The sequence below is a fragment of the Setaria italica genome, chromosome I (genome assembly GCF_000263155.2).
Source record: "Setaria italica strain Yugu1 chromosome I, Setaria_italica_v2.0, whole genome shotgun sequence".
Taxonomy (NCBI): Eukaryota; Viridiplantae; Streptophyta; class Magnoliopsida; order Poales; family Poaceae; genus Setaria; species Setaria italica.
In genome coordinates, this window is record NC_028450.1 from 39,622,085 (window position 1) to 39,639,255 (window position 17,171).

Here is a 17,171-nt window from a genome sequence, read left to right on the forward strand (position 1 = left end):
CTAGCTCTCGCCACGGCTGGCCACTGTCCCTGGCGAAGTGAGCGAAGCCCTCCATGACCACCGGCTGCTGCGCCTGACGAGGAAGACGCTCCCGCGATTCAGTCGATCTCGGCCGCACGCGTCGCATCGGACGGCAGGTAGGCACCCAGGGGGGGACGGTCGGTATCTGAACTACCGTCCACCCTTTGGGGTCCTCCTGCGCGGCCTCCCTCCGCGGCTCGCCGGAGCGCCGCCGCGCTCAGTCGTCTCTCGCTTCCGTCGCCTTCCTCGTCGGCACCTCGGAACATCGCAATTTTGCATGTAGCCACTGCCACGCTCGTGCGTCCGGTGTGGTGTGGTAGCTGGAGGCGAAGGTCTCCCCCCATTCAAGCCTGGCGAGAAGGTAATAATTTATGTTTCCTTCCCTGAATTCTAGATCATCGAGGAGATCAAAGATGTCAATTGTAGGAGTAGTCTGGATACTGGTATGTGATGCCAGATGCTCACTACTGCTTTCTCCAATTGGCAGGTTTCCTTGTCTTGCAACTTCCTTGCCGCAGACACAAGAACATCGGCAAGAACAGGAGAGAGATTACCGTTTTCAGTTTGTTCGTTTGTTTAGACGGTGGTTCAGTAGTGATGCTCACAGGAAGGACAGTTGCAAATTGAGCAATGTGCATCACCGATGATGTGCATAACTCAGGCAGGCAACATTGTTTGACCTGGAGGGATGATGTACATATCTGCGTGATGGTCTTACTTCTGAATTACCACACATAGTGGGACGTCACAATAATCTCATCTTCCTTTTATTCTCTGGAAGCAAGAGTTGGCACACCATGCCGTAAAGGTAAAGGAAAAAAGGAGGCCCTCTTTTCCTAAAAAAGCAGCTTGAGTACAATCTGTTCTTGGTTATCCATTCCAGAGCAGGATAACCAAGAAAATGAATCAACGAACAAATTAATCTTACGCATTGCTGACACTAACTATATACACTTCACAATGCAATTTCGTCAGGGAACAGAGATGCGCAGGCCAACACGCATGCATCGACCGTCGGTGCCGACACCGTCGCGCGATCACGCGCCCCTGTCCCTGCTCAGCTTCGGGGAGGAGCTCTTGCGCCCCGCCACCGACCTCGCGTACCGCTGGTTCCCCGCCGGCAGCAGCTCGCCCTCGGCGTGCACCGCCGACGCGAGGCACTTCTTCCTGGCCGCCGCCGCCGCCTCGTCGGCCTTCCCGTCGTCTGCCGGCGCCGTGTACACGAAGGGCCCCGCGGGCACGTCGCCGCAGATGGCGAGCAGCGGCTCGAGCGTGTCGACGACGTCGCGCATGGTGGGCCGCGACTTGGGCACGCTGTGCAGGCAGTGGTAGGCGACCATGGCGGCCTTGTGCGCGGCCTTGCCGGAGTACTGGCCGTCGAGGCTGGGGTCCATGACGCGGTGCAGCCGCTCCGGGCGGCGCAGGTAGGGGCGCGCCCAGTCGACGAGGTGCTGCTCCCGCCCGCGCCGCCGCTTGTCGACGCTGCGCCGCCCCGTCAGCAGCTCCAGCAGCACCACGCCGAAGCTGTACACGTCGCTCTTCGACGTCAGGTGGCCCGTGAGGATGTACTCCGGGGCGGCGTAGCCGTGGGTCCCCATCACGCGGGTCGTGACGTGGGTGTCGTCGCCCTGCGGGCCCTCCTTGGCCAGCCCGAAGTCTGACAGCTTCGCCGTGTAATCCTGCGATGCAGATATCATTTTCGCTCAGTTCTGGTCAGCCGCAATGTTGATTACGGGCATATCGTTTTGCTTCGACCGTTATCCTAGATAGGAGGAGTACGTGTCGGGTCGATGCGTGTTTGCTAACAATAGCAGACACTTACGTTGTTTTCGTGTCAAATTTTGATGCTTGCGCGCGTGCGCATATTCATCATCACGCGCATTTTACTAGTCTGGGAAAAGTACGGAACGATCGGGTCTGTATCGCCAATTGCCCAATTCCTGTGGTTCTTCTCAAGTCAAGAGCAGAGAAGGGTGTTTGGTTAACCGATGCTAGTACTAGTCGTCTAGTACCCTACGGGCTTCGAGCTAGTACGAAGGTCTATCTGTAGTAGCCTAAGACAAGGCAACAACCAATTTTGGATCGTCCGGCCGGGATGCACCAACTAACGGGAAAAGAACGTTTCTTGCCTGCTTGGAATAACAAGGAGAGCAATGATTTTGTTGTCAGATTCGGTAGGAGAAGTAGAGAAATCAGAAAAGGACACTTATTTTTCTTAATTTGCTGGGTTTCTAGATATTTTACTTGTTTTATTTTTAAGTTGGCGGCCACAGCTAAGAATAAGATCAGAGCTTTATTATGGAGCTCCGATCCTCTCGCTCAGGCAGATGTGTCCATCGGGGTGTACGACACATCGACAGAGATTGACCAGCTAGTTGATTGAAAATAAAACGTGGTGGCATGTAATACTAGTACTAGCTAGTTCCAGGTAGCGTCGGCAAAGAGACAGGAATTCCTTGGGATTAAAGCAAGCTAGTTAATCCCGGCCGTGAACTGGTCGTAGCTACTAACGAAGAATAAGTCATCTGCCGCTCGAGATGAGACTTGGCAGTAAAAGCAAGACCAGGCAAGGCATGCAGAGGCACTCACCGAGTCGAGCAGGATGTTGGAGGCCTTGAAGTCGCGGTAGATCACCGGCGTCTCGGCCTCGTGCAGGAACGCCAACCCCTTGGCCGCGCCGACGGCGATCTTGAGCCTGGTGCACCACGGCAGGCTCGACAGCAGATCTGCATCGATCATGCACAATCACACACTCGTGTCGATCAGTAACTGTTCATTCATTACCAGACCATGCATAGTAGTGATCGTAGCAGGTAGTGTTGCTTACTCTTGAAGAGGTGGTGCTCGAGGCTGCCCCTGGCCATGTACTCGTAGACGAGCATCCTCTGCTCGTCCTGGCAGCCGTACCCGATGAGCTTCACCAGATGCGGATGGCTCAACATCCCCAGGTACACCACCTCGGCCTGCACGCACGCACCATGCGTGTACACACTCACCACAATTAGTACACTACTACCATTAAGTGTTAAGCACGTACGGCACGGCCGCACGTACGTTAATAAAAATCACTTGACGACTAATCACCAGACGAACATTAACGTAAGCGATCGATCGTGCGTACCAGCCACTCGCGGTGGCCCTGCGGCCCGTCGGCGTCGAGGTACTTGACGGCGACGTGCTGCGGCTGTAGCTCCCCGGGCCGGAGCCGCTCGTCGAGGAAGCCCTTGTAGACGGGGCCGAACCCGCCCTCGCCGATGAAGTGGCTGCTGGAGAAGTTGCGGGTCGCGGCCTTGAGCTCCGCCAGGGTGAAGGCGTGCAGCCCCGAGGTGGCCAGCGTCCGCGACAGGTCGTCCAGCGACAGCGACCGCAGCCGCGCCGTCGCGCTCGCCATCCGCCGCACCGCCTTCTTCTTCGTCGTCCTCGCTGCCGCCGGCGCCCTCTCGTCCCCGCTCATCTCGCTCCCCGCCGGCTCCGAGCCCACGAAGCAGCGGAACAGCGTCCTCATGGTGACTTGGTGAGCAGTAAGCTTTGATCGCTGGCTCGGTAGCTTTCTTCTTCTTCTTCCCTACGGTGCGGTGCCGGTGGTGGACTGGTGATGCTGCAGTTCTTGACGCGATGGAGTGCACCGCGCGCGCCCTTGCAACTTTTCCTTCCACCGTTGGCCGGGGGGGCGGCGTCGTCAGGAGGGTGTGGGGGATTGGATGGTTTGACACGAGGGGTGTGTGGTGCGGGGTTATATAGCGAGTTGGGGACGGGCGCGGCGGCGATGACGGGTGGTCTCGGGTCTCGGCTTGGCGCGGTTGGGGGTGCGGGTAGGTTGGTTGGTTGGGGCCGGCGGAGGAGTCTGAAACGGCCGTTTTGACTGGATCCGCCCGAGAGCAGCGGCAGTGCCTAGTGGTTTCGTGTCCGGGCGAGGACTGGCCTCGCCTCGCCCCGCCTCGCCTCGCGGTGAGTCCTGAGTAACTTGGCTACTAGCAAGTCCGGCTGTTAGTTAAAAGGGGACTGGGACTTTTTCGTTACGGATGATGCGAAGGTGAGTGCGACTTTGCTGCAGGAAAATTCGATCGTGCAATACTACGGTCGACATCTAGCGTTCAATTTGATAAGTAAAATCAAACGATCCATTTTTGGCGTCCAGTAGAGGATGATACAAGATGTGCGTGTAAAAGTGAGGAAACATATGGTGTGAGGCGGGCGCTATTTGGACTTGTTAGGAAGGATGGGATCATGGGAGCTGGATGGCTGCGCTCTAGTTTATGCTTTGCATCGCATGACGGCATCCCGTGCTAAGATGTGACACCGCACCGCAACCTCAGCATCCAAAGAAGCTTCTTTCGCAAGATTTTTTTTTCTGTTTCGGCAAAATTAAATGTGTTCCTAACTTTTCTTTGTCTGACAAAGCTAGGACCTATAATCATGAACGTGACTTGACAAAGGCTCCATGGAAATGCATTTATGGGCTCGCAATCAATTATTTTTACAAAACATATTGATAGTGGAACTTTGTAAAATGCTAATGGCCAAAAACTTAGAGGCGGTATATTGATCATTTTTCCTAGATTCAGCTATATATTGAATCAAAGGCCTTCACAAAGCTATTTTTTTTCTTGTTTCACCCCTCCACTAAATTTGCTATATGTGTGGCCATCCATAGTCCATGTAATTAGGGATGCAAGTGGGTACCAATAGTATTTTCTAGATCATCTGATTAATTACGATGACATGCCATTCTAATTTATTTCTCCTCCCAAATTATTTATGCGGAATGCTATTCTAGTTCATTTTATCAACTATCAACTTTTTCAGTTGATCCAATGACCAGAATATAAACTTGCATCCCAACATGTAATGTATATGATAATATTTCTTTCCCTTTATATTAGGTCTCCAAGATTCCCACATAAGTGAGAGAATACCTAAATTAATATAAATAAAAAGCACATGGAGGCTCTGTTCTAGTTTCGCTATAACGACAAATGTGGTAATCTGAAAGTTAACACTTGAGTTCTTCGGGGGGGGGGGGGGGGGGTTTTCCCATGGCAAAGATCGTTCTATATGCAGGTATTGCTAGTAAAGTTGCGAATTTATATGTAGGTATTGCTGTACTTTAGGTTTAGGTTAATGTTTTTTTAGAATCAACGGGGGGCCAAGAAAGCCCTCCTGAACCTTTTCATTTCATAAAAAGAACATTACAAGATCAGGCACCCGCCCTTTCAAGCTAGGAGGCGGTGATTAAGATAAAATTGGCAAAAAGGAGACACGGAGCCACAAAGGATTTCATCGCAGCACACACACCCAACACCATACAACAAAAAGATAAATTGACCCTGCTCGAGGAAACACCGGTTATCACTAAGAAGCCGATTTGTTGGTAAGAACCACCACTATGAAACTCTGCATACGAAGACCTCCAATTCGCAAATGGGTACCAAGCACCAGGAGAAAAACCAGCCTATGACAACGAGACAGGGCAACAGGGGAGGGACAAACCCCCCACCTAAACAATGTCATTGTCAAGACTATTGGCTTGCATACGAAGACCTCCAATTTGCAAATGGGTACCAAGCACCAGGAGGAAAACCAGCCTATGACAACGAGACAGGGCAACAGGGGAGGGACAAACCCCCCACCTGAACAATGTCATTGTCAAGACCGATGAGCCAGCCAGCGCTCAGCAGCCATGGTTGGCTGCAACCACCCGCAAAAAGTTGGTAAAGGACCAGCTTCTCAAGTTGCCACACCATACAGCAACCATCAACCGCACGCTGGGGGAAGGAAGCCCTAGGGGGAGATCACTGAAGTTAGCGGTCACGAGCAAACCAATTGAAGAGCAGGAGGACAATGTAGGAGCAAGCGGTGGAGAACTTGCTAAACCTTGGAAGCAGCTACAACCGAGAACAGTAGGCAAACGCGGTGACCACAAAGCATTGCAGATGCTGATGGAGAAAGGAAAATATCCCTCGTCGGGATGTGCGGAGGTGGAGCACCTCCCCGCGCACCTGGCGTGGCGCTCTCGCTGCACAACTTCCGACATCACAGCTATATGAGGTAGCGAAGAGGCTAGGATCTTTGCCAAGGCCGCGTAGAGGTGCAAGGCACCCCCCGCACGCCGAGCGTGGCACTCTCGTAGTGCAGCCACAGGCACAGAATCAACATCGCAAGGACGATGGCATCCACCAAGCCAAGCTCCTCGAAAGCGGAGGAGCGAGTATGGGATGCTGGGAGGCAGCCGCGCCGGCGACCCGAATCCGTGGCCAGCATGCAGGCACTACGCGCCAGCACACCGGCAGTAGCCAGTGGTAGCACCAAGCCCCCTCCCGTAGACGAAGGCACAACCACCGTCACAGACGAGCGGGAAAGGTCAGCTGAGGGGGAGGAGCACAACACGAGGAGGAAGGGGCGGGCAGCACCAAGCGGCTAGATCGAGCCCCTAGGGGTCCAGATCCAGCACCTGGCAGCATCTCCAAGCTGACCACAAGGCCCATGGAGGAGATCGGCCACCAGGCAAGGAGAAGCACCAAGATCCATTGAAGAAGGAGGGGAGGAGAGGGGCATGGGGTGTTGGGAGCTGCTGCTGTGGCTCGGAGCCAGCCGCCGCCGGAGCCGGAGGCGGCCGCGGGGGACGCTCGCCGGAGGGGAGGGCCGGCGGCGGCAGCGCGACTTGGTCGCCCCCGAGTCGCCCGGCTCAGGAGGCCGAGCGACTTTTCTCCCGGCCTCTTCGGTACCATAGGTTAAATTTTATAACGCTAAAGATGGGTAACTTATAGATGATTTAGATATAATGGTTATGTGTTTTGCTTCTTTCAGAATTTCTAGAGTTTGTCTTGTTTTCTATTAGGTCTTATCTAGGGATTAATATAAATATTCCTAAAATGATATATAATTGCTACTCCCTCTATTTTTAATAAAATATATTTTGTTTAGTTAGGACAAGATTTTGACTGACAAGGAGTGTAATCATAAACAATTATTATTTAATACAAATACAATGATATCAATTTTGTCAAAAAAATATGTATTAATAGAATAATGTATACCTGTCGATTAAATAAATAAGCCTTGTAAAAACAGAGAGTAATTGTATGATGCAGAATCGCAGGTGCATCCTGGAACTAAACAGAGAGTAATACAGGTGCTCGTGCTCGCTGTGCAATCAGAGACAGGATCCACGAGCACATGCACCCAGCACCCACCCATGCCATGCATCGTCAACTAGGAATCCAGGAAAGCCGGAAGAGAGGAAGGCAGAGGCAACATACAACCGCGGCCGCGTGCTCCACCAAACCCATCATGCGGCTGCCTCGATCGCTTCCGGTTTATTGTTAGATCCGCGCCAGCCTACCTGGAGCAATCAGCAGTCGCGATTAGACCCGCAAGAGAACGAAGCGGCGGCGGCGGCGGCGAACACCTGTACCTGCTGCAGCGTCGCGTAGCGTTGGGATATGATGGAGCTGTGACGAACCTGACGACGAGCGCATGCATGCATTACTGCATGATTAGCCGCAATGCAAGAAGCCAAGATGAAGCATCCTGGCAGGTCGTAAGTTAATTAAACTAGTATTTGAGCTCGTACGATGTGATCTCCGGCGTAGCAGGTGCACATGCGGGCCAAGGAATCATGGAATCGTTGGTGGAACCGTGGAATTGGATTATTGGACGCAGCCACACTGATTATTGCTGAGCTTTTGTCCTGGAGTATGCATGTACTGGCCGGCCGGAGAGTAATGCTTTCATATAGTTCAGAGGTAATAAGGGAATTACTATGAGGCTAATGACCGGCAAAGAAACCTATACGAATGGAAGAGGAAGGTTTTTTTTTTCATGTTGCTGCTGATTGTAAGAATATACAATCTCTCATTTTCACTCTAGCTTGGAAATGCAAAGACACGACGAGACGAGAGTAAAACGACCTACAGCTTCGTATTACTTACTACTTCCAAAGTTCCAATGATTTCAGTTCCAGTTCTTTTGGGGAACAAGGGACGACGCGTACCAACGCCTTGTCCTAACTCATAGCATTTGCGCCAATAATTCACCTGGAATCAAACCGATGATTCATCTGGAATCAGAGGCTTAATTCCAAGCCTTGACCCTTGACTGCAACGCATCATATCCTAACTAGAAGGAGCGACCTGAACCTCATAAGCTCTTCACGGTACGGACCCCCATTCATTTGGATTCAGTTGCTACTAGTATAAAACGGGCGTGTGCCCGGCCTGATGAACACGGTGTCGTGTCTGATTTCTCGGAACTAATCAAACCGGGTCAAGACGAGCCTGAAACTTGGCGAATCATAGCAGAGAGACATGATCTCTGTGGATTAACAATAATGCAGGCGCGCGCGTTCGCCAACCGACCCTGCACGAGCGAGGGAGTATCTGATACTTCGAGCTGGCTGTACTATGTTTCTACTAGAAAAGAGCTTGGCGATTCTGCTTAACCACAGAGATTGCCTCTTTCCCTAAAACGGGTTGGAGCCAGCATGTCTGCATGTGTGAGTTGTACGGTGCCGCAATTGCATGGCACCGCTAGAGCATCTCCAACTCCAACAAGCTCCCTACTCTCCCTTTGTACTTTTTGTTTCTTTAGCAAAAACATCCAAAAATAATCTTCTCCAACTCCTAAGGGTTCCATTTCTTGGTGACCTCGGTTGTCATCGAGCTCCTCCGAAATGGTTTGTCGCTGACGTCCGAGCGAAAACGTATTTGCGTGTTTGCAACAAGTTGACAACATGTGGTAAGTTCATTCAAGTCGTGAAAACCCTGTACACCAAGCACACCAAACATACGAGCCTAGACCATGGAGCAAGAATTTTCTGGACAAGACATGATGATATCCTAACTTGCAGGAGCAAATCTTAACAGCAGATAGGCTGATCTCTACTGTACGGACCCCATTAACCAAATACTCATTATTGTTCTCTCTGCCCAACCAATTCATTTGGATTATTCGCTACCAGGGCGTGTGCCCTGGTGAGCTCGATCTCCGATTTCTTGGAACCAAACCGGGTCAAGACGACCCTAAAGCTGGCTAATCATAGCAGAGACATAATCTCTGTGGATTAACAATAATGCAGGCACGTTAGCCAACCAACCCTGCACGAGAGGAAGCATCAGAGGTTTCGAGCTGGCTGTACTATGTTCCTACTAGAAAAGAGAAGAGGTTAGTGATCCTGTTTAACCACTAATGATCCTATTTAGGGGACCACTGATGGATTCGCAGCTACTGTACCGGCTTGTTTCTTTCTTAAAAGCAGGTTGAGCCGTTGAGGTCATCAGGTCTGAGCTGTACGGTACAACATTTGCATGATTGCTATTAGTTTTGTCGGAAAAAGCATATACCATTGCATGGCGATTTTGCCGTGGTATCTTGTACACCTACTGGAATTCCCAAGTTTCCTACGATTTTTTTTTCGAAAATCTGAAGCATCGTAAGAAAATCTGAAGCATTCTATTTCCCACTGCAAGCACTGTACCATTACTTAATTTAATTTGGTGATACTTTTTTTTCTCTAATACACGCAGGAGAGCTACGTCACATAAAAACTTGTAAATGATGTTCATGCCCTTAGCCTCAAGACCAGACATATAGTCCACGGGCACCGTACCAAGACCAAGTCAAGGTAGCTAGACGAACTACTACAAGATAGGAGAACGCAGCAGCATTATCGGTTTGTGTCAGAATATTCCTGCACATCTTTTGTGTGCTCAGATGACAAGTCTCATCTGGCAAAATAGACGCTGCCGCTCGCAAACGTTGTATTGACTCTCCCTCAAAATCCATGAGGTGCCTGCCAGCGAAATCTTTTGACGAGACGAGTATGCATGGCTGCGCCGTCACCGTGTGTACATGTCAAAGGGCAAAGGTGGCGAGACGATCGACGACGCTGTAAACGTGTGTTTCCGGAGTATACGTACATGCCTTGTACTGTACTCCACTAGCTAGTTCTTGCTCCAGAAACAGCTGGATATGCGAAAAATGGACACGAGTTTTCTTACGCGTGTATGACGTCTCTCGAGGGTGTTTTTGCGTCCGGATCGCGTGGTTTCTGTGGGCGACCACGAGACTGTTTTGACCGGCTATCAAGGATGATGCGGCCATGTTGCGTGTCGACTTTTCTTCAGGTTCGTTTTTATTTCTAGCCCCCTCTCGACCATGCAAAATGCTCATCAGCTTAATTTTGTTCCGGCCGGCGATGTTTGAATCTGCCGGACTTGGTGAGAGGATCAAGCAAAAGATCTCGATTTTCCCTTCTCTTGTCCAACATGCTCTGCTCCTCTATGCATCCTGAAATATGCACTGACGTGCCTAGTTTTAGCAGCCCCGAATGAACTTTCGGCGTCAAATGTTAGGTTTATGACGAGGATTTGCCTTTTCCGGATGGTACAGTTCTTAAAAAAAATTCCCATACTCCGATCTCCCTTGACTTGAAACTTTCGCAGGTCTGCAATAGCGCTTTACCCCAAGCTAGCCGCAACAACATTTCCTTCAGGCATGCCATGCGAAGGAACACATAGACAACGTGCGCCGGCGGCACACTAGCTATCACTCGTGCTTTTTCAAGGGACGACAGGCACAGGCATACGTGATCCTCCGTGTGATTTTCACACGTATTTCTGCCTTTGCTCAATTCAGAAGGCACGACCGGTTCTTTTCACTGTGTCAAAATAAAGTCAAAACACCCAAAGTCTCAGCTTTGTTAACGCAGAAGAAGCCATGGACAAGTAGCACAACGGCACATAACTGCACAAGACGGTTAGGACACAGTGACTGCATTGTCTGATGACCATTTCCATGCGCGCGTAAAAGGCCCGGAAGTCACATCGACCGGCGACGTTGCCACACGTTGCCTAGTTTAATTCCCTTCCGCCTGAAGTCGCTCGGGCGCTTGATGACTATCTTAACTCCGCCGCACGTCTTCTTGTGGAGGAAGAAGATGAGGAGGAACCGAAGAAGAAAGAAACGGCAAATTGCAGCGGCGAAAGCGAAGTGCCAACTGACCCTCACCTCACCTACGCGTGCCGGCTGCGTACACACTGCTGGCTTCAGTAGTGTTCGCCACACCTGGACGACGGCAACCGACGACGACGACGAGGTTCAGTGGCTCAGCCCTGGACACGGTACCCCTTTTCCTCATGCGTAAAACGTTAGCCGCGGCGCATGCAAGGGAGATGAGGCCATTCTTATTGTGCCACATAAACAATTTTGATGATGTGGTACATAAATGAGAGAAGAAAGTAATCATGTGGATGAAACCATATATATATTGTTTCCAAGATCTTTGTGTCTTGCATGTAGTCTTGGAAACAATAAAAGATGAAACCATGCATTGCATCACCTATTTCATCTATGGATTAAATACATTCTTACTTACGTGGCACTCTTGGAAATATAAATATGAAACTTTGCATTGAGAATGATCTCATGGTCGCCGTCCTTATTAAAAGAAAAGGAAAAGTTATATCTCACCCAAGTGAAATCTGGCCTTTGCTCACTCGATTTGATGACCATTCGATCTGCTATGTTTTGTATCTGCTCCCTCCATTTGGTCCTTTCTTCTTTTATCTCTATCTTGTCGCTGACTTGTGGGGTCCATTTGCTAGGCTGCATTGTTTTGCAATTTTCGGAAGCCATCGATATTTCTGGTCGGCATTTCCGACGCCGCTCCATCTCTTTCCCCGCCCCCAGGTCCAACGCCCCCGTCCCCGCCTTGCCGCCACTGGCGGCGAAGCCCCTTGCCCACGTTGCACTGGAAGGCGAGCTCGCGCTGATTTATGAGATGGCTTCTCCCCAGCTACTCGTCCTGCGGCTCCTCGAGCCTCCCGGCACTACCACCTCTGCCTCGCCCCCCCTCCCCCCGGCCTTGGTAGCACGTTTGCCTCACGCCCCCGCCGCTGCAGCCGCCGAGTTGATCCTCAGCACGCGACGGAGCCGCCTTGCCCGCCGCGGGAGCTGGAGGAGGGACGGGGCGGAGGAGGAAGGGAGGAGCCACCTAGCTCCCGTGCTACTGAGGAGAAGCAGCTCTAGGGGTTCATCCGTTCCGGTTAGTTTTGCCGTCAATTTCTGTGTTCCACACCCATAGATCTCGTGTTTGCTTGTGCTATTGATTCTTGATTGGTTCGATTTCTCGAGTTCTCTGATTTACCTAGGTTAATTTCGCCCATTGTGATTTGATTGCTGTGGATCTCGGGTAAAATCAATTTTTAGCTTCCTATTATGTTTCTGAACTAGGTTGCATGTAATCCATGTCCTAATTTGAATTCCTATCGAGTTCCACTCTGTAGTTTAGCTTGTTCAGCTAGTTTGTTAGTTTGTTTAGTTCCTCCCGCCTGCACGTTATACGATTTGTTTGTCTATTTTCTTCGACCACATTCGTCTGAGAGGCACTCTGATCTCATTAGGATGGGCATCTGCATGTTGGTTAGTGACTGATAGAAATTGTGATGGTTAAAATTCATAGCTACTAAAGTTTCAGTGGTGATTGTATTGTCGTTTGCATGTAAATAAGGTGTAACTATTGCAATATTTGAAATAGTTTGGGTAATGTCACCTTTTGCTAGCATTTTGTATGATTTCTTTGTCTATTGATGTATTTTCTTCGACCACATTTGTCTTAGAGGCATTTTGATCTCATTAGGGGGACATCTGCATGTTGGTCAGTGACTAACATAAACTGTCATGATGGTTACAATTCATAGCTACTAAAGTTCCAGTGGTGATTGTGTTGTCATTTGCATATAAACAAGATATAACTGTTGCAATATTTGAAATAGTTTGAGTAAAGTCAAGTTTTGCTAGCATTGCATATGATTTCTTTGTCTGTATATGTATTTTCTTTGACCACATCCGTCTGAGAGGCATTTTGATCTCATCAGGAGGGACATCAGCATGTTGGTTAGTGACAAACAGAAATTATAATGATTTAGACATATTGTTCGTTAGTGATTCTATCATTGTATTATGCACCTGTTGGTTTGTGATGGTGTACACATCATGTTTGTTAGCGACTAACAGAAATTGTGATGGACTGATGGTGTGCACATTTTTATAATCTGTTGCTTGCGTGAGATTGTCTTTCTCTCCTCGCTAAGGTGTGTTATATCTTATTTTGAGCTTGTTTAGTTGTTTTTTCTCTTCTTTTGTAGATATTAATGATGTCTAATTTCATAAACCGAATCATTCATGACAACTTCTATATTATTTAGGATCTGATGACTAATGTTCATGCCATCACTAGCAAGTTTTGTCTGGCTATTGAACAATCTTTTGCGTTAGGATTATTAGGAAGATTTTTTATATATAAAATAACAACTTTGAAACTTCTCCGTCAGCCATCTAGAAGATTGTTTATGGGCCCTTAGCAAGGACTGGAGAGGTGGTCGGGCTGCCAGCTTCAGCTTCAACATCATTTCTTGCAGCTTTGATACTTCTCTACCAGCACCAAAAAGGTGTATGATGAACTTAATGTTGCATGCAGTGGGATTATTTTCTTCATTTTTTCCTGGTTTGTTCACACTAACTGATATGACCTACTAGTTTGTCTGATAATTTAAGTGATAGAAACATGATAGATTTTCTTTGTGTTTTAAGTTTACTTAGCTTTAAAAATTAATTTATAAATTGTCAGCCCAATCTGAGACTAAATCATATAGCTAGGAATACGAGGATACCCATATCTTGGTATCAATTGTTAAAATGCCTTATTGACTAGTGTGCAAGTGCTAACTGATACACCACCTACACTTTATAATTAGGTAGTGGATTAGTTCTTCTCATTCTCATTTTTATGTTTAGTGTAAAGTTAGTAAACATTCTAATTTTAGTGAAAAGGTAAAGGACACCTGAGTGTTTCTGTTGTCGGTAGAAAATGGAATTATTACAAATAGCTTTTTTGTTGATTGTTGGATCCTTTGTTTATTATTTTGCTGAAGATTCTGGGCATATCTGAATGTTTTAGCTTATCACAAATGTGAGGTTGCTTATGGATTCTAGTGTATACTAAAGGGTTTCGATGCACTTGATTTTTTTCAATGCTCATTTTGTTGTTTAGCCTCACTGAGTATTTGTCAAGTTTGTAGTTTTAGTTATTTAATTTCTTTTTCAAAATCCCTTCCAATGTAGATCGAATCTGCAATTTTCAAGAAAGTGTTTCCTGTAGAAGGCAATCATTTGAAGTAGAGATGGTACTTTTTCTTCATTATTTCTGTGACATCTACTTGCTATCTAAATTAGACTTTCTTTTCTTTCTACAATGTTGTGCCAGACATTCATATTAAATTCATATTCCTTGTAAATCAGCATTCATTTGTGTGTAATTAACTTATATGTTACCTATATATAGAAGTTTAGAATTCCATTTGTGTGTTTATCTGATATGAAACTCTACCATTTTGTGCTAAATATGAGCTTAATACCATCAGTATCAGATTATATGAAAAGATTAGTTTGCCACTTTAAAAGTAAAGTTAGTTTAGTTATAGACAGTGAATTATACAATGTAATTTGTGTGTAAGTTATTTGTCAATAGACTTTTTTGCACTTTTCCTGTATTCAAATCATACTGAGTCCTTATCCCACTGGCTTGCCTTATTTTTTCTAATTTCACACTTCTCAATGAAAAGGAGTAGCCCTTTTTTTACATTTGCATTTGTCATTGGAGAAATTTGTACATTTGAGAAATCTGTATTTGGGGTTTCAGTGACCCCCAAATAATTTGTTAATTTGCATTTCATAGAAAAGAAAATATGAGTTATTTGTGTATTATGCATCTGTTATTGGGGAAATTTTTGACATTTGAGGAATCTGTATTTCGGGATTTTCATGACTCCCCAAATTAATTTGTTAATCTGCGTTCCATAGAAAAGAAATATGAGTTATTTGTGTATTATGCATTGTCTTTGGGAAAATTTGTGACATTTATGGAATCTGTACTTGGGGGTTTCCGTGACTCCTCAAATTAATTTGTTAATCTGCATTCCATAGAAAAGAAATCTGAGTTATTTGTGTATTATGCATCTGTCATTGGGGAAATTTATGACATTTGAGGAATCTATATTTGGGGGTTTCCGTGACTCCCCCAAATTAATTTATTAATCTGCATTCCATTGAGTATTTTGTATTCGTACTTGGGGAAATTTGGGACATTTGAGAAAGTTGTATTTGGGGTTTCTATGACTCCCCAAAATAATTTGTTAATATGCATTCCATATAAAAGAAATCTGAGTAATTTGAGTATTTTGTATTTGTACTTGGAGAAATTTGAGACATTTGAGGAATTTGTCACTCGATTTGTGGACCATCCAATCTGCTTTCCTCCTAATCTGATCCATACGTTCATCTTCTGTCTTGTTTTATCTTTTGTTGTTCATGGGTCCCACCAACAAGTGACTACCACGTAGCAAATTAAGAAGGCCTCGATTCTACGATTCCTCTAATATCTCCTTATTAATTTGCTACTTTAGTTTGATTGGCTCCACTTGCATTCTATTTATTAGCATATGTAATTTGTGTTCATATATGTAGATATCCACATGGCTAGGACTAAGATGCTTTCTTTGTATCCCTGAGTCGATCTAGCCTGCTCTAATTTATTCTAGAAACTCTTCTCCGCCAGGTTCATAGCATTGGCCAACCGCGGTGGCCTTGGCTTTTACTGTCTGTTTTTCTTCTTACATTTGATTTGTTGTTCCTTAGAGTGATGATGTGAATGAGTTTGCACCTCCATGACAATAAGATTATATAAGATAATTTAATTTAGACGATGATAGTACTGTTAGAACAACATCAAATGTATTGGAACTTCTACTTTGGTCACATTAATTTCAAATTGACTACGTAATTGATGATTCTATTGAGTTTTGGCTTTTAGGTTCATCATGTGAGATATGAGTTCTTTATGCTTCGTCAATAGTCATATAGTCATATATCCTATTTGCAGAAAAACATCTAAGTTGTTTTCATGTCCTGTGGCTCCATTCCGAGAAATAGTTTTTTTCTTCTCTTTTGCAATATGTATCCTAGAGTCCATTCTCATCACAAAGGTTAGGTTTTTGATACAACTATAATTATGTAACAAGGAAAATAGAAAAATTATGTAAATTTATGTTTTATTTGTGGGGTTTCACTAATTACCCAAATAATCTTTATGTTTGCAATTCATAGAAATAATCTGAACACTTTGGTATATAAATTTGCATTTGTGGAGGTTTTATTGATCACCCAAATTTTTGTCTATCTGCATTCCATAGAACATTTTGAAGAATTTGAATTTGGTAGAATCTGTGTCATCGGCTCCTTTGAAATTTTAATCATTTTTTTGAGGGTTTCATTACTCCCCTCAACATCTGAAAATCTGTAAACCATAGTAATTTTTTGAATTAATCTGTCTCTTTGCCGTCTTTCTCATTTTGAATATGTGGGACTCAATTACTTCCCTTATTTTCTAAAACTTTGTAGACTATGTTAAATTTTGTGCAAAATGTCTAGATTTTTTTATGTAGTTCTGTCTACTTTTGCATTTTCTTCTTTCAATTACTCACTTTTATTTTTGGAGATTTTCAGTCAGCCAATTTTTTTTTAGTTTTTCTCATTTTATCCTGTGTTGGGCTGCATCATTGGCACCATCATTTGTCTTTATTTCTGTTTGCTTTATCATAATTCTTGTATGTTTTGGTGTTCCTGTTGGGTGATTGAAATTCGGGTGAGCACCTATTGTTGTTCAACTAACTTTTTGATCACCATAAGTTTTGGGTGATTTGATGGCCCAAGTCACCCGAGTGAAAGGAGGCATCAAATCACTCAGATTTTATCCCAAACCTTATGAATTTGGGTGATTTGATCTCTAAAATTACCTGGGTGATGGAAGCCCCCCAAATCACTCGAGGAAAAGAAACGGTCGGGATCAGATAAGAGGGCGGCACGGCACGATCCATAGACCATAGCCATGGGCTTCCGATCGCCAGGTTAATCGCGTCCGCTGATCTCAGGTGGTGGCCTGTCGCCAAGCAACTCGCTGCGGCAAGCTCAGCCACAAATTCGTTTCACATCTATCTCGAGCAATCAGAGCTAGCGCAGAGGCCAAATGATAGGACGGAACCTATATATTAACATAATGAACTTATTCGATCGATCGCTGCCTTATGTCTTTAAAT

General features: G+C 46.3%; 1 protein-coding gene and 1 long non-coding RNA gene across 2 annotated transcripts; both read right to left on the bottom strand.

The window, feature by feature from the left end:
- Nucleotides 1-766: 766 nt before the first annotated feature.
- Nucleotides 767-3,716, bottom strand: LOC101772470 (serine/threonine-protein kinase RIPK). The gene is made up of 4 exons (XM_004954046.2): nt 3,143-3,716; nt 2,849-2,984; nt 2,611-2,747; nt 767-1,700 (listed from the first exon to the last, which is right to left on the bottom strand). Exons 1-4 carry the CDS (start codon nt 3,524-3,526, stop codon nt 1,059-1,061), a joined length of 1,299 nt encoding a protein of 432 aa, XP_004954103.1. The 5' UTR covers nt 3,527-3,716; the 3' UTR covers nt 767-1,058.
- A 1,429-nt stretch (nt 3,717-5,145) lies between these two features.
- Nucleotides 5,146-7,909, bottom strand: LOC111256606. Its single transcript, XR_002676668.1, has 2 exons — nt 5,896-7,909; nt 5,146-5,802 (listed from the first exon to the last, which is right to left on the bottom strand). It is a non-coding gene; the product is annotated as an uncharacterized LOC111256606 (long non-coding RNA).
- Between the last annotated feature and the right edge of the window lie 9,262 nt (nt 7,910-17,171).